This window comes from Microtus oregoni, unplaced genomic scaffold (genome assembly GCF_018167655.1).
Source record: "Microtus oregoni isolate MIOR12 unplaced genomic scaffold, Mior012 000070F_ref0000104, whole genome shotgun sequence".
In the NCBI taxonomy this organism is placed as follows: domain Eukaryota; kingdom Metazoa; phylum Chordata; class Mammalia; order Rodentia; family Cricetidae; genus Microtus; species Microtus oregoni.
The window spans coordinates 1,450,909-1,472,673 of NW_024543977.1; the positions used below are offsets into that span (position 1 = coordinate 1,450,909).

Consider the following 21,765-nt stretch of genomic DNA (forward strand, 5'->3'; position numbering starts at 1 on the left):
AGGACACACCTACTGGCCAGGGTACCAAGCAAGAGGAAAACATAGTCACTGCTGGTGAGATGTAACTGGATGCGGCCCTTATGAGCATCACCGTGGAGATGTCTCATTAAGCCAAAAGTAAACCTACTATAAGATGGAGATACATCACTCCTAAGAATGTACTCAAAGAATTGTGTCCGGCCACACAATGCTGCATGGCCATGTCTTTTTTCCTGCACTATTCAGATTAGCTAAGATATGGAATCAGCCAGCCCAAGATGTCCATCAACAGAAGAATGGTAAACAAAATGTGTTAGATATGCACAGTGGGATTTTGTTCAACCATAAAGAAATATGAAATGGCATCTGTAGGAACACTGATAGACCTGAAAGTAATTATGTTAAGTAAAATAGGCCAGACACAGAGGGACAGATATGGGGTATTTGTACTGTCTCTCACGCAGATTATAGACTTTAATGTTTATGTGTGGGTATGGTAGCAGATAGCATTCTGAAAGCAGAATGTGGAGGGGCAGGAGAACCCACATGACATGAAAGGAGAAGGTTCTGTTGCAGGAAGAGAAAGACCCAGCAGGAAGGGGTAGGGGAATGGAGGAAGGAAGATGAGAAAATGAGCATACAAAGTATATATGAAAATGCTGTAATGAAAACTTTGTGTGCCAAGTCAAGAAAGTAACATCAATTTAAAAAAAGTATTTTGTTCTAAAATAATTGGCATCAGCTGAAATGTGCATTCAAAAGAGGAAATGAAAAGTTTTGGGTTTGGGTTTCATTTTGTTATTATTGTGGGTTTTTTTTTCTTTTTTCAGAGACAAGGGTTTCTCTGTAGCTTTGGAACCTGTCCTGAAACTTGCTCTGTAGATCAGGCTGGCCTCGAACTCACAGAGATCCACCTGTCTCTGCCTCCCAAGTGCTGGGATTAAAGGCACGCGTCACCACTGCCCAGAGAAAATTTTAACACAAATACATACAGAAATTTAAGACTTTAGAATTTTTTCTTAATTTTTATAAAAACACAGAAAATATTAATTGAACAGTATAGTGTTGTTTATATTTCTACATTTGTTTACATATTGTTATATATGTATATATTTGTGTGTTTATATAAGATGCATTGATATATTTTTATGGAGAGATATAAGAATACTAACACAGAGTAGGAGCAAACAAAGATGTATTGATGTAAAAGTGAAATTTAATCAGTATTAAAACTAAGTAGATTGTATAAAAAGCTTGATGAAAAGCAGAAGGTGGGAGAACATGAGCAAGGAAGTCAGGACTGCGAGGGGTGCTTCCACCCACTGAGACAGTGTTCCTGAGCTAATGGGAGCTCACCAAGGCCAGCTAGACTGGGACTGAATGAGCATGTGATCAAACTGGACTCTCTGAATGTGGCTGACAATGGGGGCTGAGAAGCCAAGGACAATGGCACTGGGTTTTGATTCTACTGCATGTACTGGCTTTGTGGGAGCCTAGTCTGTTTGGATGCACACCTTCTTAGACCTAGATGGAGAGGGAAGGACCTTGGACTTCCCACAGGGCAGGGCACCCTGACTTCTCTTAGGACTGAAAAGGGAGGGGGAGGGGTGAGGGGGAAGGAAATAGGAGGAAGGAAGGAGGTGGAAATTTTTAATAAATAAATAAATAGGAGAAAAAATAAAATAAAAAGCTAAGTTTAATACTGCAAACCCTGGGACCAAGTGGTAGTGGTGCGCACCTTTAATCCCAGCACTTGGAAGGCAGAGGCAGACGGATCTCTGTGAGTTCAAGGCCAGCCTGGTCTACAGAGATGGTTTCAGAGCAGCCAAGGTTACACAACAAAAACTTGTCTGGAACAATCAAAAGAGCACTAACAAAAAAGCAAATAATTCAGGCCCCAAAATAAGCTGTAAGGAAATGATTAAAACATAATAAAGGAACTAATAGTGGTACACATATATTTATTAATACTTAATAAGATCATAAAGAAAAATAGAAAAACATCAAATATTTAAAAAACAAATAATGACAGGTATAAACACAAGTCTATTAATGAATGTACTAAACACATATAAACTAAAGTGAATGAATACAGCTGAATATTTGGGCACATCTGAATGAGGAGCTAGTTTTTAATCTCTTAAATAAAATTCAGAAGTAGAATTGCCACATATAAGAGAATGTGACAGTTCTTCCAAGGTGGCCATGTCACCTTCCATCAGTACTACATGAGCAATCTATTTGCACTACATTTTCAACTTCAGCCTTTCTCATCGGACTTTAATTTGCATTCCCTTAATGAAGAGAGAGTAGAATAGCCAATATTTATTTGAATTTCTATGACTCGTTTAATGAACTGGCTGTCAAATATTTTACCTGTTTATAAAGCTTCATAAGGATTACTTATATATTGATTTATTTTCTAATTATTCTTTATCAATAAAAAAATCAGAAATTATAGATATGGAATAAGAACCTGAATGAACAGACAAGCAGTGGAGACCAGTGACCACCTGTCTCTTCCATTCCTCCATCTACCTTTCAACTTCCTGTCTCTCTATCTGTCCTCAGTCCTCTAAAACCTCTATGATTAATTTTGGTCAACTGGTGGCTACCTCTATCCTCTGATTCAAATCAAACTTTATTGTCAGAATGCAATAAAAATATCACAATATATTGTAGTTTAAGTCCATGATGAGTTATATGTTTTAGAAAATATGTTTAAATCTGTGCCTTATATATGCATTTTCAGAATTGTGACATTTGAAGAAAGAATATACATTTTAAGTGAAGTACAATTTTAAAAATATCTTTGTTCATAACTTGGTTCATGTTGTAATGGGGAGCGGCGGGCTGCGCCCCACCACCTGGCTAGCTTTACCCGAAATAATTACATGGAAACTGTATTCTTTTAAACACTGCCTGGCCCATTAGTTCCAGCCTCTTATTGGCTAGCTCTTACATATTGATCTAACCCATTTCTAATAATCTGTGTAACACCATGAGCTGGCTTACCAGGAAAGATCTTAACCTGCGTCTGTCTGGAGTGAGAGAATCATGGCGACTCACTGACTGGGCTTCTTTCTCCCAGCATTCTGTTCTGTCTACTCCGCCTACCTAATTTTCTATCCTATCAAAGGGCTAAGGCAGTCTCTTTATTTAACCAATGAAATCAATACAAAACAGAAGACTCTCCCCCATCAGGTTCATAATTTTACAACATAAGAAATATTTTTTTTTTGAGTCAGAGTCTCTCTGTGTATCACTAGCTGCCCTGGAACTCATTATGTAAACCAGGCTTACCTCAAACTCACAAAAATCCACCTGAAGTCACATGCCCCCACTCCTGGAATGTCCTAAGAAATACTAGTTTAACTCGAGTTGTGAAGTTTCCCACAGATGTTTTAAGCTTCAGGTGCTATTTTCTTGTTTTTAAACTGTTCTGAACAGGTATTTGTGCTTGCTGTCAGGTAAGAGTCCGGGCTAATATCTGGAATCCATACTGTGATTTATCACCTTTTCACTATTCTCATTCAAACACATTTCTAGATGGCAATAACACTATGGTAAGACTTAAAAGCATGGAGACTGGAAACAATAAAAACAACAACTGACCATTCTAGATGTTTTACATTTTAGAATTCTCTTTCTGGTTTCTATACATGGCTGAGTGGTATTATAGTTAGAAGCACAGTGAATCTCCAGAGTTGAAGAATATTGAAAGAAAGCCAACAGTTGTGTTTCCAAACTATGAGCATGCGAGTCTGCACTCATGTTCTGGAGTCCTCCTCAGTTTCCCTAAGAGAGGTTTTCATGCTGTGCAAGCCTTGGGTGTGTTTTGTGGGATTTACCTCTACATATTTTACATTTTTGATTTTATGGTAATAATTCTGAATTTTATTTTCAAATATCCTCTCTTAAAATGTGACAAGTAATTGTTTTCAGATTTGATTTCCTCTTCTGTGAACTTGTTAAGCTTTCTTCCTAGGTTCACAAGCTCTATTATAGATTCTTTAGAGGATTTCTTCATGAATAATCCTGTTGTCCATAAGTAAAAGTGGCTTTACCCTTTTCTGTTTGAGAATCTTTTGTCTCTTTTTCTTGCCTTACTGTTCTAATAGTAGGAACAGTAAAAGCAAGCAACCCTGTCTCTTTGCAGCCCAAAAACAATAAGTCTGTCCTTAAGGTGGTAGCTGGAAGGTGGTTGCTTTGGTTGTGTAAGGGCTTTTGTCATATTTATAAGTTCCCTTTTATTCCTAAATGACTGGGAGATTTAATTGTGAACGAGTGTTGAATTTAGTAAAATTTTTATCTTCTCCCTACTAAGACAATATTATTTTCTTTCTTTGCCAGGGTCTCATATGTCACAGGCTAGCCTCAGACTCACTGTGTAGCCAAGGAACTTCTGATCCTCCTGCCTCTATCTCTTGGGTACTGGGAATACAAGCATATTGCGCCCTGCCCAGCTTATGTGGTTCTGGCCATCCAACTCAGGGCACATGCATGGTAGGCAAATATGCTACCAACTGAACTAAATCTACAACAATTTCTCCCGCCCCCCCCAAAAAATAATTGCATATATTTAGATGATGTGGGATTTCCCTCTGTGTACTATGAATATGTTTTATTACTAGTAGTTAATAAAGAAGCTGCTTTGGCCTAAGACAGGGCAGAATAGAGCTAGGTGGGAAGACTAAACTGAATGCTGGGAGAAAGAAGGCAGAGTCAAAAAGATGCCATGTAACTGTTGTACGAGAAACTTACCGGAATCTTACTGGTAAGCCACAAACTCGTGGTGATACACAGATTAATATAAATGGGTTAACTTACAATGTAAGAGCTAGCTAGGAACATGCCTAAGCCATTTGCCAAACAGTGTTGTAATTAAAATAGTTTCTGTGTGATTATCCAGGTCTGGGCAACCAGAAAACGAACGAGCACTCTCCTACATTTATAGGGTGCCATGTTACAATTTTAAATGTATACACAGTGTGTAATAATCAAATTGAGGTAATTAGTATCTTTTTATCCATTTGTCATTTGTTTTTGTTGAGAAACTGAACTCCTGTGTTCTAATAAAATTCATGTAAATAGATTTGTATTTGTACCACAGTCTCTCAGCTGTGCTATGGATCACCGGAATTTATTCCTTCTTGTTATTCTGATGCCTATCTTCTGGCTTTCAGCTGCCCTCTGTACCAGTGAGCCCTAGCCTACTTTCTACTTCATGGTATCAACTATTTACTTACCTTTTTTTCCTGCATATTACACTAACTATAATACTGTCTGGTTCCATGTTGCTCAACTCATGGGGTTTCATTCTTATATAATCTGAATTCATAGAATGAGTGAAAATAGCCCCCTCCTTCTGTCCTGAAAGAACATTGGTCGGATTTGTGTGTCATTTCCCAGACTGAGATCAGGAGATGGATTCACCAAGGGAGCTACTTCAGTCTGGAGGCTTTTCATTATAATTCAATCTTTCCACTTTATTATTTTTAGATATTCTCTCACCGTGTGTTATGGTCAGCTTCAATTGTCAACTTGACACAACCCATAATCACTTAGGAAGAGGGAATTTTAAGCTATTGCCTCTATAAGATGTAGCTCAGGCTGGCTTGGAACTGGTGATCCTTCTGCATCTGCCTCACAAGTGCCAAGATCACAAGTATGTAGCCTCACTCCCTGTCAGAAGGAAGGCTCAGCTCATTTTACAGCTGTTGCCTGTACCTTTAATAACAAGTTGGCTGTTTATATTTTTAAAGCAATTTGTATATTTCTACTGTGTTATTAGGATTATTAATATACAGCTGTTCATAACGGTTCCTTCCTATGTGCTGTCTTTGTTCACCCCCAGTTTTAGTAAACTGCTGTTATTTTTTTTCCTCCGTTGTCTTACTTGAGTCTTGTGCGTTTTATTGATCCTTCCATGCAACTAGCTTTAGGTTGCACTGATGTTTTTCCCCATTGATTTCTCTTATCTATTTCATTGGTTTCTGTTCTGTATTACTTTATGTTTGTTCACTTGTTTGTTTGCTGGCACTATACAGATTCCTGTATGGCCTAAGTTCCAAAACCCTAGTTAGGGGCAAGAAGGAAATGAAGACAGACACACATACACATATACAATGAAGCTGGGATTGAGTGAGGTTCTCTAACCCATACCACGTTCACAACCTGGAACCTCAGCATTTTTAACAAGTACATCATAGGATGTGCTGGGAGAGGTGCAGCAAGTTAGTCTGGGGAGGAGATCTCTGTAGGTGAGCTGTCTCTCAGGATGTAAACATCTGAGAGGAAAAAGTCACACTTGCTAGTCTTTGCACACACTGATCAATTATCCATAAGCACTCATCCTTGGACTCCTAAGGAAAACTTTCCATCCCTCTTGAGCCTGGACCATATAGGTAATGGCTTTGCCAACTTACCTTGAGTCTATTAGTCTTGGAATCCTCAGCAGGCCATGACTATTTCAAAACACACACTCATTGAGGACTTCACTCAGGGCTTCCACTGTTCGCTGTAGCACTGGGGAACAAATCCCAGGCCTCGCATGTGACCAGCAAAACTTTACCTCTGAACTGCGTCCTCAGCCCTTTCCTATTTTCTTTTGAGCCAAGGTAGACCTCAAATTTCAGTCCTTTTGCCTCAGTCCCTCAAGTTGTTGGAATTAAATGTATGTAGCATTATACTCAATTTATGTATAATTCAGACTTAATTCTTTTTAAACATTATGATGTGAGACCTATGACGTGCTATCTAAACTAGAGACTCTATAAAATGCCACTTCATCCACGCTGGCCCTTACCCTTAAGTTTCAGAAACATCTGTCTGATTTCTGTATGCCATATTTTTTATTTTCATTTACTCAAAACAGTTCCTGATTTTGTGCATCTCTCCTTTGCCAGGGCTGGGCCATGAAGGGTAGTACTTAGGCAATTGCTGCTTAACTTTCAAATATTTGTACATTGTTCAAGCGTCTTTCTGTTACTATTTCTAATGTAATTCCATTAACCCGAGAACATTCTCCATGTGTCTTCCTTTCTCTAGGCAGTTGTTCCTCTTGACATTTTGTCCTGTAAGTTTCATATTAGCCTGCTAGAACTGTGAACTCTGTCTTCTCACTTTCAGGTGGCCACCAAGCTCTAGTGGTGTCCCCTTCTGCACTGTGACCTGAAAACTCCAAACAGTAACCTGGAGCTATCATTGAGCTTAATTCATATTTTTTATCCTCTGAGCAATCATTGTGCTGCATATCATACAATGTCTGAGGACAATTGTTTCAAATACTTTTCCTGTTACATAAGGAGGAAGAGTAATTGCCATCCCTTTTACTCAGCCATTGCCCGCAAGCAAGAGGAGAACTGTCTAAGTCAATTGTGTTATCTCAAATAGCGAGGAGCAGAAAGAACATTAAAATGTGCCATTTTCTGTAGTGGAAATAAAATAAGATACCCATAAATATATTTTATAAAAGATGTACAGTGTAAGGGATATCATAAAACATGATTTTAAAAAATAAAGCATTTAATATAAAAACTGGAAAAAATATGATGCTAACGAATTTGAAACTCAATAATGTAAATTTATTTGGAGATCTAATAAAATTTTTAATGGTTGGTTGTTCACAGAATTTAAAAATAGGTATAATATTTTCTTATGACAGTAAGGGTCTAAGGATATTCACTATAAAGAAATATTTTGTATTTATTTTTATTGGAGCAGGACACACTCCATGGCACCTGTGCAAGGGTCAGAGGACTCAAATTGGAGTTATATGTGTTTGGAGGAGTGATCTCAAGCCACAAGGCTTGTGGCACAAGTCGTTTTAGCCACTCAGCCATCTTGCTGGCCCCTGATACACATCAGAATGAGCCTTGATGTATCACAAAATATCATTACACATAACAGGAGTGTGATTTGTGTAGTGTCAAATAGCACAATCTCTGTGACTTGGTTACCTGAGTATCTAATAGCAGCTACTTGGTCATACTGATATCTGGGATCAGATTCCTTATCTGTATAACAGGGCTCACTTCATACAGGAAATGATTGTGTAAAAAGTACCCAGGACAGTGGCTGGTGCAGAGATCTGGCTGTGAGATGTTCCCCTCCCCCACAGGCTCGGGTGTTTGAACATTTCATCCCCAGCTGGTGTCTGTGTTTGGGGAACCTGGAAAGGTTTAGCTTCAGGAGCAGGGTTGTTCACAGGGTACGAGTCTTTGAAGGCCAGTGTCCCTTGCTCCTTCCTGTCATTTACTCTGTGTTGTGACCAGCCTGCCATCTGAGAAATTTCACCACAGGCTCCCACTGCCCCCAGGGCATTCCTTTTATGTTATGGGTTGTAACCTCCTGAACCTGTGAGCCAAATATGCCTTTTTCCCTTAAGTTGCTTCTGTCAGATATGATGTCAAAGTAATGACCAAAGTAACGAACACAGTTGGCATCTCATATGTGTGAGATATGAGATACAATTTTCTTCATTTGCCCTAACTTATTAATGAAAGAAGATATATCTTATGGGTAGAGAAATAGATAAATGAAGGAGAACCTAGAAAATATTTCAAAAAACAGAACTATTAATTAATCGTGTTATACTTTTGGTCTCTGGGGAAGAATCTACTTGGTCAGCAAGTGGAGACTGTGGTGTACTTGTTCATATCATTGTAAAATCTCTGTGCCTTGTGTGCATCTGCACAGTGCAAGTGAGTTATGCTGTGTCAGACTCTCACATCTAGGAACTGCAATAGCACAATGAATCCCAGGCTTAAGCCCAGAGCTTAAGTCACAGAAGAATAAATGCAACTCTTACCATGTCATTGCCTTTATATAAAGATTTTTAAGGAAAATTAAAGTACATATACACATTTGTGGGTCTATGAAGAAAGTAAGAGAATAATTGACTGTACGTCTAGGAGTACTGGCCCTTCAGGGTTCCAGCAGAAGTCCCTAGACAACCTCAGAACCTCAGTGTACTGTTAGATGTGCTCGGGTACATTCTGGGTGGTGTGGCTATGGAGTGCAGGGTACAAGTTTGTCCTCTGTGTTCTTTATCTTTACATTTTCCTTATGTCCATTTCTGGTTTGCTGTATTTCAAATCTTTTTAAAAGTTTCTTAGGAGCACCCCCAAATCTACATCATTATTACTCTGGTCTATTGATAGTTTCCTACTTCCATAAGTAAGTTTTACATTTTAAAATTTAGTGCTGTGAAATGAACTTCTTGTTTTATCCTAAGAAATATTTCAAGTTATAAATACCCCTATGAAGATCCTTTCCAGAAAGCAAACTTTCGGAGGGGTGGAAATAGGGGTCTCCAGAGGACAGAAAGATGTGCCCAGGAAGCAGCAAGGCATAGGGAGCTGAGGGTGGGAAATGGAAGCTATAATAGAGAGTAGACTTCTACTTCGGAGTTTCCTAGCTGCTCTCAATGGTCACTTTTTGTTTTGGTCTGTAAATTATTGTAAGGAAACAAAGAATCTAATCATCCAGATCATATCAGCTGTGATCAATGACGCAGGCCTCTCATAGGTCCTCAGCTATGTTTGCAGCGTATAAATGTATAGGAAGGGGGATGTCAAACTAAAGTGTGCACAGATTGTTCCTTACATAAATACCTGCATCACCTTGTTTGTGAAATTGAGCCTGCAGAGATAAGAAGGCTGTGTTAGATAAGACTAACATGTGGGGTGAACTCTTCCATGGCCCCTGAGGAACGTCCAGAGCTGGAATGAACTTGTTTTCATTCACAGAGACAAGTGCAGGACACTCATTGGAGCTTCATCTTCTCCATTAGGAAAAACGGAACACCACAGTTCAGGAGTTTCTAGAATATTACTTAGGACAAATTTTGGAGTCCAAAGGATCTGCTGCCAGGGATTCTGAGGTGATGGGAAAAATCTCTTCCTTCTTTCAAAAAGACTGTGGAGGCCCAAAAATGTGAGCCTATTTCCACCTTGTCTAAAGGTCAAAGAGTTTGAGCTCATTCAACATTGTTGACAAGTGAGGCTACACACCCTGACCTAGGGAGCGGTTAGTTGGTGTTTGGACATTAAGACGCCTCTTACTGGTAGATCCACTCCACCCTAACCAAAGGTCAGAAAATTCAAGTATGCTTCTACTCCTTCTTTTGAACCAGGAGGTTTGACCTAGGGAGTGGCTGCCTTCAGGATACTCATTCTAAAGTGGCTTTACTATATAAACAATAGAATGCTTTTCTCAAGATTAATGACTTGGTGTCTCAAGTATTGAACAAGTAACTGTTCAAGTCGTCCTTTTTATTATGTTAAAGCAGTCTTTTGCTTTCCCCTTTATATTGAATATAAAAACGTATGGAAAATTAAACATATGTGATTTTCAGTATTCACTGGAACTTCCTCCCAGCACTATCCTATGTTTCTGTTTTATTATTTTCACTTGTGTCTTGGTTTTCTTTGCTAACTTTTCTAATCCCCATTCCCCTATTGTGGTAAATGGTATAGTTGTCAAAGCTGTCTCTGACAATTTCCCAAAAGACAGATTTCTCCAAAGGGTGCCATGCCAGGGCCAGAGAATTAAGGGACTAGGAAATGAGTTCTGGAAAGTCATTTTCAAGGTGGGGTTTAGCCCAGCTCAGCTATAGAGTATGCATGGTGGTAACTTTGGCTAGCTTGACTGGATTAGGAGCCACCTGGAAGATCATAAGAGCATGCTTCTGGTGTGTCTGTGGGGCCATTTCCAGGAGTTATAACTAAGAAAGGAAGGACATTTCTAAGCAGTGTGGCACCATCCTGTAGGATGAGGACCTGTCCAGATAAAAGGAAAGAGTCCATTACTATACACTTGCCTCTCTTTATTTCTTGACCTCCACATGTGAGCCACCCTCCTCCACCAAATCTTTCCTGACATGAAGGACAGAAACCTCTAAAGCTGTGAACATAAATAAATCTTTCTTCCTTAAGCACTCTCCCCCAGACACCATGTCCCACAAGAAGGCCACAACCAGCACAGCAGACAGAATAAGTGATTGAAGTAATTTAAAGGAAGACATGTATTTTGGATCATGATTTCAGGGGCTTCGTCCCTTGTGGCATAGAGGGGGATATGACTATTAATGAGCATTCCTAAGTATAACTTCAAGCCATGGGCCCAAAAAAATTGTTTTCAAATTCTTCATGAGGCTGTTTAATCTTTAGCTGACCTATGACCATTAGAGGGTTAGTGTGTGTGGTGCTTGTTAAAGTTAGAGAGAAGGGGAAGTCAGTTAGCATTGTATAAGGATGACAAGAAGCTATGCTGAGATGTCTCAGCAGCCGTCGTGAGGCAAGAGAGAGATCCACATCACACCTCTGATGGCAAATTGACAGACAAGTTCTCCTGGTATGGTGGTGATATGGTTCTGGTAGCCAAGCCCAGTGATCTGAGTTCAATCCCCAGAACTCACATGAAGAAGGATAGATATTCCAATAAAATAATCACAGTTAACTACACAAATGCTCTGCCACTGATCTATATTCCAGGTCTGAAAATGCTTTCCCTTCATGTCTGTGTGTCTGTGTCTGCACCTGTATCTGTGTGTATGTATGTGCACATAGACATATGAATGGCTGGGAGACAACATGGAGGAGTTCATTCTATCCTTCCACCAATTGTGTCCCAGGGATGAAAGCAACATCATCAAGTGTGGCAACATGAGCCTTTGTCCAAAGAGCCAACTCTGGCCATCGGATAAACTTCTTATTGTGATAAAAATATACATAATATTAAACCCATTGTTTTGTTCATTCTAAGGTACACAGTTTCATGGCATTATGTTTTTAGTGTTTCAAGGAGAGCCAGGCTGCTTTGTAGTCCCTGCCACCCAACTAGCTTAGCCCCAAAATAACCACACAGAAACTGTATTAATTAAATCACTGTTTGGCTCATTAGCATTAGCTTCTTATTGGCTAACTCTCATATTAATTTAACCCATTTCTATTAATTTGTATATCACCACATGGCAGTGGCTTACTGGCAAAGATTCTAACCAGCATCTGTTTCAGGCTGAGGATCCATGGCATCTCTCTGAGTCTTTCCTTCTCCCAGCATTCAGTTCTGTCTTCCCTGCCTACCTAAATGTTCTGCCCTATCAACAGGCCAAGGCAGTTTCTTTATTCATTAACCAAGAAAAGTAACACAGAGAGAGGATTCCCACATCACTTTAGATTGAACAACAATCTCTATGATCCATCTATCTCCAGAATATTTCATTTTCTTCAACTAAAACTCCCCATGTTTCCCCTTCTGTCCAGGGAAACCCACTCCACCGTCTTCCCTGTGAATTGACTGGTTTAGTTACCTTAAATTACATAGAACCACATAGTATTTGGGTTTTTTTTTTTTTTGGTGGCTAAATAATCCCATCTGAAATAATACCCTCAAAATAATTCAAATTTTAACATATGTCAGAACTGTCTGCAATATGGATTCTTTGACCAACTCTTTGGATGTTTGAGTTCCAAGGCTAGCTTTGAACATTTTCTCAAATTTATATCATCCTAAAATTTGAACATTGTATCATTCAATTGCTTGAGGTGAGACTCAGTTTCTTAAACAGCCAGTGCCGAGTCTAACTTAACTACATAAAATAGTGGCAATGAAGGCAATGCGCAGCTCTTTGGCTACCTGGATTACAGCAGGCTTTGGAAATTTATTAATATACAATTATTCAGTTCTGTAGGGAAACCTTTTGGAGTGCTGGTTATCAATCTATGGGCTAAACTTTCTTGCAGCATTTCTTGTGTCTTAGCTAAAGGACAAAGGCTAGCGAGTTCAGATTCCTCAACTTCCAAGTTAAATGTGGCATGAAGGTTTCTTGATTTAACCAGTCCAATTTCTAAGGATTCTTTCAAAAACACTTTTAATGGTTTCAGTAAAAGTCGCTTTACACTACGATGTCACCCATCTGTGCCTCTATGTTGTAAAGGAATCTGAAAATGACTTGGGATTTGCTTCATTATGCTATAAAGTTTCCAATGCCAAGAAGGTTTTTTTCTTCCTTTTATTGCAAAACCCTCCTACACATAGAAGGCTGACTTCTCTGAACCAACAAGTAGAGCTGCAAGCCATCTAGAAAGTTAAACACAGACGTGTTAGACGGCCAGGTTGTAATGGGGGCTGAACCTCTGTAATCACAGCCAGCTTCTGCTTGTCACTTTAGGAATCCCGTTGGTTTGGAGCATAAAGCAAAATGCTATGCTTTCAGAGGAGGATCCTGAGGTACACTCTTTCTTCTTAGGCTGGCGTATACAGGTATAATTGACAATATAAATTAAATACAGTCACCTGAAAACGATGCCTTGAGTCACCATTACTTGTTAGTAGTGATACTGTAGGTGTGACCTTGAAATAAATCTTTGAGCCCAACCAAGCAGTACGACCTTTTACCCACTTTAAAATGAAAAAGAGGCAAAGGTGCTAAAATTCTGCCCTTGCTTTAAATCCTCCTAATGAGAAACACAATGTGGGGATTTAAACCAAGTAAGCATCTCTCCAGCCCTCCAATGGCGAGTTTGCTTCTTCTCTCACTGTAGTGTAGAGAGGTGACAGTAACATGCTTTTAACTATAAAGCATCAAATACACTGAAACTTCCAGGTCAGTAAGAGCCAAATCTTAAAATAGAAGAGGCCGCTCCCTAACTCGCAGACACTTGTTGAAATGCGGGATGACATTTAATTCAATGGCATGTCACAAGAGAGCAAATAACCTGATGCTTTCTGTAGCTCCAGCGGATTCCTTTCTGATTCCCACAGGATTTTAGACGCTCTAATTTAATGATGGTGGGAAGAACAGTAAATCAAGGAGTGAGCAAGGAAAATTGAATAAAACCGGGGACGTGCTAAGCTTTTGAGGCTAGCTTTTGTGTTTAATCACTGAGAGCACTGGAGAAGTGTGTCCACCAAACACCCTGAAAGTCATGCACCTGCTTCGTCATCAAGCTCAGTGTGAGTGTCTGAAACAGGGCTAAGCGTCACACTTTCCCTGTGTCCCATGGACACTACACACTGTACGTAAGTAAAGCCAAACACCCAGGGAGAGTAGGGAACTAAGGAATGGCTCCATTCTTGGAATGTGAGATCTTGAATGCTTACACTTGTTCAAGGCTCATAAACACATAAACTCGGCATCATCATTAGTGAGGGACCGCAGCCCAGCATTGCCGTGAGTGCCACTTCACACTCACCAGGATCGGTGGCTCGAGAAAACAAAAGCAATGAGAGTTGGGAGGAAGGATAGAAACTGGAATCCTTGTATGTTGATGGGAGAAACGTGAAATGCACAGCCACCAAAAAAAGAAACGTTGCAGTTACCCAACTAATTAAGCAGAAACTGTTGTCATTTAGGAGTTCCATTTCTGGGTCTATGCTCAAGAAAAAGCGGGGACTAGAATACACAGTAATGTTATTAAAATACCCAAAATGTATGTGGATTCCAAAAATTTAAAGATAGATTATTCGATAAAGAGAAGGTGACTGTATTATTCTATGTACATACTGAAATATCATTTGCCTTCATTGCCATGATTTTATGTAGTTAAGTTAGACTCAGCACTGGCTGTTTAAGAAACTGAGTCTCACCTCAAGCAATTGAATGATATAATGTTAAAATTTTAGGATGATATAAATTTGAGAAAATGTTCAAAGCTAGCCTTGGAACTCAAACATCCAAAGAGTTGGTCAAAGAATCCATATTGCAGACAGTGTTCATAAAGGCAGGAATCCGAATGAAATTCACAGATAGTTTTAAATGACTGTTATAGACTGGACCTTAGCAAACAACAAATGTATCTGTCCAGCTGTGGTTTTGTAAATAAAGTTTTACTGGGACACAGCCTTGCTTGTTGGTTTACATTTTGTCTGTGAATATTTCCATGTGCCAATAGCAAAACTCAGGTGTTGAGAAGAGGTCATTCTGCTCAGAAGGATTAAAATATCTACTCTATGTCCCTATATAGAAAAGATTTGCTGAAGCTTGCTACAGTATGTTCTGCTAATAAAAAAACTGATATAAACTAAGACAAAATAGGAAATTGGTATTTTATAACCATTATAATTATGCTCTTTGATTCATTGTAAAATTGACATTTTATAATCATAAAGGTGTCTTCATATTCATGATCTCATTTGAATGTTGAAACAATCCCGTGATGCATGAGGGGAAACACTACGGAGCCTTCTTCCAGGTGATCCAGCTCTGAGAGCTGAAATGACTTCTCAAGGGCGTAATGACAAGTCTGCATGTTCTTCTGGCAGGGTGAGCTTAGACACATGCTGCCTACTTGTTTCTCTTGACAGCTGCTCAGCAAACAAGATCAGGAGGCCAGGGAAGGGCAAAGGTCAGGAAGCTCCAGAGAGGCCCATGTGCATTTCCTGTACTGCTTGGGTAGCGTGGCGGCCACCATAGGAAGCTGCCTCCCATGTGGCTGCTCTGCCATCTGCTCCTGTGCACAGGAGGTTTTCTTCCATACAAGGACTGCTGGGTTCATTGGTCACAACCCCTGTCTTATCTGGGGACTCATCTATAGGGTCTGTCACACAGGATTCAAAATGGAAGACACTTTCCAGGTCACTGCTGTGACTGAACAGGTGCTCCATGTCTGTCCTCAGTACACACATTAGTTAAAGACAGATATTTTGTCTTATTTTGTCTTACACAGGAGTCGGGTTCTTTGACCAGATGGCCTGAGTTCAAATCCCAGTTCTAGCATGTATTATCTGTGAATTCTTTGTGAGTTTCTAGACCTCTGAGTGCTTCAATTGACTCAGCTATAAAGCGAGTCTAATAGTAGTACTACCTTGCAGGCTAGGGATGACGTAAAACAGCATTGGTATCAGCACTGGTGATCACCACTGTCCACACCTACCGTGACTGCTGGCATTTGCATGCTGAGAGGCACCTTTATGGACTTGCACAGGAATCCTGATGTCCTCACATCCAAGAGTAGATATGAGTTGTTACCTGTCTTTTCTCACCCAGAGGACCTCTTCAGGCTAGGGAAGAAGGTAGAATTCAGGAGAGTTGACTCCATAGACCTGAACAGCACATACAACTTGGAAGATACTAATGGTCTCAGCTTTAGAAAAACATGGCAATTTCCTAGAAAGGTGGCTCTCAGCCAGTTCAGTCAGTCACAAGGCTAGGGAAAAGCTTAGTTTGAGAACCCTCGTCATGTGATGTTTCCTTGAAGAAATAAGAGGAAATGTCCATTTATAAATGATCTTAACTTCCATGTTTAGAAGAAGAGAAAGTTGGCTTGAAGTTGATAAGAGCAATTTAAGTTAGCTACATAAACAAACCAGTAAACACACAGAACCAACCAAACCAATCAAACAAACAAACAAAAAAGGCAATTTGTGCCTTCTGAGTTTAGAAAACAGACTAGACCAGGCAGGCAAAGAGCAACTCTGAGCATGGCTTGAGCGAGCTCAAACACACAGGATCCCCTGAGAGCCAAATGCCAGAAGCCATCATGTACAGTGTTCTACAGACCAAATCCAGGAGCTGTCACAAAGGTCAGAGGTCAGAGGAGACCAGGAAGAGAGTTAAGGGGAGCAGTTAATGGGTTTACTCAAACTACAATTTTGAATATCGTGTTCGCCCTTTTCATTATGAATCCTATCAAAATACTGAAATTCCCAAGCTGGTAGTATGTGAGGCAGGGACATCTAGTTATAAAAGCTCTGGGGGCACATTGGTCTGAGGAGGAGCGAGGGAAGGAAAGGCAATGAGCCATTCGGGAGGAGCTGGGTATGGTGGCACACTCCTGTCATTCTGGAACTCAGAGGGGAGGCAGGAAGCTTGGGAGTTCATATCAGCTTGCTATATTATTAAGACACTGTCTCCAAATAACTAAACTTCAATAGCAGCAACGACAGAAGTAGCTTGGGACAATGTCCTCATGCCGGCAGAAGTAGCAGTGATGAGTTTGGGTAAACTTGGCATTTCAAAAGAAGAGAAACCTTTACCTGCCCTGCCTACTTTGCTGAGCAGAGCTCATGACAGTGAGATGTGGAGATCAGAGAACCCCAGAGGACAGAGGTTGGCCCAGCTCAGGCAGACTAGACATAGTCTTAAAGGAAAGGCCGGTGAGACTGGACTCTTGTGGGGAGATACTATACCACCACAGGCCAAAGGAAAGCCAGCGAGTTGAAAGGAAGGTGCGTCTATGCCTGGTTGGCTGGGAAGCAGATACCACTTGTAGTGGTTAGGATTGGGACTAGATGGCAGGTTACTTGTTGGACGTAGAAGAGAAATTGGCCATGTAGATTAAAGCAGTGTTTCCCGAAAATATTCACATGAGTATGGGGGTTCCTGGAACATGATGGCGTTTGTCCTATAAAGGTGTCCTTCTTAATGGGTCACTCACAACTCAAGAGATTCTTTGGGATCCAGCAGCAGCAGCTTTGTTGTCTTTAGACTCAAGCTATTGATAAAATAGCACAGACACTGCAAACCCCCCTTTTTCTTTTTGCTCGAATGCTAGGAAACTCAGAAATAAGCTCCTTTGTCTCTGGTCTTATTATTAATTATTTTTTATTTTAACCTCACACAATTAATCCTAAGAGTATTATTTTGCCAACCAATTTAGGTACTTTTAGAAATAAAGTTTTTTGTTTTTTTTTAAGTGTGTCAAACCTCTTGTATTCTGTCTTTCTTTGAGCGATGGTTCCAGGCGCATTTGGTGCGAGCTGTCCAAACAAATGCTTCTAGGTCAGCTCTCTTTTGTTTATCTAAAACAAAAATATCCCATACCACATGGACTCTGGCTCTATGTGGCCTAAGGGTTTGCTATGCACTGAGTGACAATGCGTCTCAGGAAACTTCCAGCGAGTGGAGAAGAAAATTAACGAGCCACATGGTGCTTTCAGGCCTCCCCCTTGCATAAGCCAGCTTCTTTCAAAGAGATGCACAAATGTTAGCACAGGCAGGCCAGTCTGTGTTGGGAGTGACGGGGGGGATGTGTTTACCTCAAGTATCACAGATCAAACCAAGCATGGCCAAGAAACAAATGGCCAAGGTGATGAGTGACAGAGTTTGATGTTCTCAGACAGATTTACCACACAGCGTGTGATGTCTGCAAAACAGAAGAAACAAACGGAGCAACCAAGGTACAGCAGCAGCAGTGGGCAGGAATGGTCCTTTGGGGACCTTCACATGGGGATGCAGGCTAGAGCATCTCCCAGGGCCCTTTAAGTAAGAGATATGCCTGCAAATTGCTTGTGTGAGGGTCTGGAAACCTAGCTTTGGCCTTACCTGAAATTTTAAGCCATTGGTCTAAGTTAAAGCTCAGAAACGGTCCATTTGAGAGGTTTCCAGATAACTATAATCTCTTAGAGCCTAGAAACAGTTGTACCAGCAACAACCACCCCAGGTATCCCAACATTCAGCTCATGTTTTATATATTGTATGTATTTTATATAACTGTACATATATGTATTGTTTAGTCTACATGAATGCATATTATATAGTTGACTATATGGATCCATAATATGTAATTACTAAACATAATATGTATATCTTATGGATACTTAATTATTGGCTTGCATAATATATTCTGTACAGGCATGTATATAAATGCATATGTCCCAGTAAGTGACATATATTTTATATGTGCATTCATAGACACAGACATAGTCTGTATACAGATATGTATGCACATGCATAGTTGTGTGTGTATCTAATATATATATATACATACACATACATACATATATATATAATACAAAAGTCTTATTTTTGTATTGGTTGTTTCTCTGGAGGACATTGGTATAGGCTCCACCTCTTCCCGTATCCTGTTTCACAATCATTGCTGATTTTTTTTCTGTCTTTTATAAGCTGCTCTGGTTATCTGGGCCCTGTTGGAAGAGACAGGCATGCTACACCTATATACAATGTGATCCCTGCTAAATGCTTCACCCACTGGGTAGGAAAACCACCTGTTCTAGACAGCTTCAGGATTCAGCGGCATTTCTTTCCTGGCATGGATCCCTCACTGGCTTGCCAGGCTCCAGTGCATGGCCAAGTGCCACAGGCTCAGCAGCCATGGCATCAGTACCCACTTGGGACCGGGCTGTACTGCTGGTGCCCATCTCTTCGGTAGAGAAACCTGGACGATAAGCCTTCACTCAGCAGCTACAGGGCTGCTAGGCTCTGACACACTGTGCTCGGCAGTCTACAAAGAAGCCAGTTAGTTGTGGGGTTTTTTTTGTTTTGTTTTTTTGTTTTTTTTTTGTTTTGTTTTTTTGTTAATCTTATTCCTGAAAGAGACTGCAAGGAAGATTCCGAAAAGAAAGGAGCCAGGGGCAGCTTGAGGAGGCATGACTTTGGACGAAATGGAGAAGACTTATGCTTCTCCCTCAGACACCTGGCCTGTCTGATTTGAACAGGATTTTAAAGAGTGAAGGGGGTCACTTAAGTTTTATGCTTTCTAGTTCAGTGATGCAGTGGAATTCGGGAAGGCACTGGCCTGTCATCCTCACAGGTTCCTGTTGTCATTAAGGGTTACTCCCAGGTTCTCTGGGTTTTTAGTGGTCTAAAACCACAAGTGGGATCCCACTGGGGACCTTCAGTTCCAAGTCAGGATTTAAACTGCCGACTCTGGTGGATCTTAGGACTGACTGCACCAGATTTGCTAGATAGTGTTAAAGTCAGGGAAATTTTGGGCAGATGAGGTGAGGAGGTAGGTGTGTGTGTGTGTGTGTGTGTGTGTGTGTGTGTGTGTGTGTGTGAAAGAGAGAGAGAGAGACAGAGACAGAGACAGAGTGACAGAGAGAGATAGAGAGAGAGATTACCATTTACCAGATGAAGGGAAGGGCAGGTGTGTTATCTGAGGCCATCTGTATTGCCTTCTGGTTGATCAAAATTATACCAACTTTATCATTTAAATGACAGGAATGGGTCTTCCTCTGAGGAAGGCATACTCCAGTCGATTCCAAAATTTATACTCTTCCTGGCCTCTCATTCTCTCTTGATGCAGGGCTAAGTAGCTGCACATTTATCAGGGCATTTGCTCATTAAGGCCATTACATGATCACAGATTCCCAGAACGCTTTTCTAGTTCTTAGAGTGTTTGTACAGTTTCTCCCTGAGGGAACATAGAATAATTGAGGTTGGAAACAGCTTAACCCCCAAGAAGTAAAAATCACTGACATGGGAAATGAAGAGGGAAAGGGGTCACCCTTAGTGCAAAAGGGGCTGCATGCTTCTAGTGGGCTCCTGTGTGTTCAGTTGGCGAAAGGACTGTTTTCGGCCTAAGGAAAACCTGCCGCGTGAACACACCTGAGTTTTACATGTTACTGTCAGCCTTTCAGAACACGGAGTAATTACAACTACTCAGAGGAACGCCAGGCTCCTTTAAAGGTAAAATAACATAGTCCCAGATTCTCAACACACAGATACATGCAAGCGTGTACGTGCGTGCGCACACGAGCACCCCGCGCGCGCGACACACACAGAGGGAACATGCACACACATATACCCCCGCACTCACTTATACAGGCATACAGCTCTCCTGTCATCTGTTATCGGGTGCCACACAGCAGCCCCAAGAGGTATGGAAAATGCAATCTTCTGGCTTTTCTCTCTTCCCACGGTGCTCTTCGTGTTCTGTAAACAGTAGAAGTGTTTCTGTAGGTGGGCATTCTTTGCACCGGCCAGTCTTAGACTATAATATAGGAATGTGCTAAGGCAAGGAAATATTTGCTTGTACAAATGCCTGGAAGCCTTACGTGGCACGAGCTCTAAAGTCCTGTAAATCTCACATCTGGCTTATTTTCACATCCTGTACCTGAGTGGATGGGGCTGTATTTACATTCGTTTTCCTTTTCTAGTCCTCCAGCATCTAGTCTGAACGTGCCGGGATGTCTCTGGGAGAGCTTGCCTGTATGCATATTTCACATTCCTGATTCCAGAATCTGCAGGTCCCTGGCGTTAGAGCATTTACCATTGAATACTTGTCTTTGAAACACCTTTCCATTCCACAGGAGTGAATGGGCGATGTGGCAGCAGGATGCCTTTGTTTAAAAAACAAAAACAAACGAAAAACAAGTGCCCCCCCCCCCCCCCCCCCCCCCGCACAGCCCAGCCCAGCCCATCACTTTCTATCCAGCTGAACTCCACACTGTCACTGGCTGTTGAGAAGTGTAACTCGTAGGATAAATTTTAGAATTTGCTGCCCCAGTAGGTACCATTCTAGAGCTGATCTTTCTTGTTTTGTTTTTATTCGGGGGTGGGGTGTCTTCCCTGCCGTTTAAAATGTCCAAGTCCTCCCGCTTGGCTAAATCCTTCTTTACTAGCGCGGCTTCTAAGCTGCCGTCCTCTAAGAAGGATGATTTAAGCAGCAAGTCGAAGAAAACCAGCCTAGGTGAGAAGACGGAGAGGACTGGAAGTGAAGGAAACTTGGAGAAGCAGGTGCAGGCTGTGGCGACTCCAGCTCCGCGGAAGGCAGCGGCTCACAAAGGTAAGGCTGCAGGTAGCGGCTGGCCTCCAGCCTGCCTAGAAACTTTCTGCTTATTAACCCTGACCCGTAACTGGCATAGATACAGCTACGGCAGGGACGCAGCGTCTGTGCTCAGCTGTGTCCGTGGACATGCACCCTTTCCCAGTACACTGTAAAATAACCAATCGTTAGAATGGTGGAAGAGATGGTGGTTTAATTAAAGAACGATGAGAGCAAAGCTGAGGGTTGTGGTTTCCTTGCAGACGAGGGTTTGTGTTTGCATTCTATAATCTTTGATAATCTGATCATGTCTGCATAAAGTTTCTTGCTG

At 41.0% G+C, this 21,765-nt stretch overlaps 1 protein-coding gene across 12 annotated transcripts in view; it reads left to right on the forward strand.

Moving 5' to 3' along the window:
- Positions 1-21,765, forward strand: part of Kiaa1217 (KIAA1217 ortholog) — an 818,936-nt gene that overhangs the window by 335,675 nt on the left and 461,496 nt on the right. For 4 of the 12 annotated variants that reach the window (XM_041641634.1, XM_041641619.1, XM_041641622.1 and 1 more), the window contains exon 1: positions 21,235-21,455. The exons of 2 other annotated variants lie outside the window; for them this stretch is intronic. In XM_041641634.1, coding sequence (XP_041497568.1) covers positions 21,251-21,455 — 205 coding nt within the window. In that variant the 5' untranslated portion in view covers positions 21,235-21,250. Of the gene's footprint in view, positions 1-21,232; positions 21,456-21,765 lie in introns of those variants that run through there. 6 more of the 12 variants (XM_041641618.1, XM_041641623.1, XM_041641621.1 and 3 more) reach the window with 3 other exon arrangements.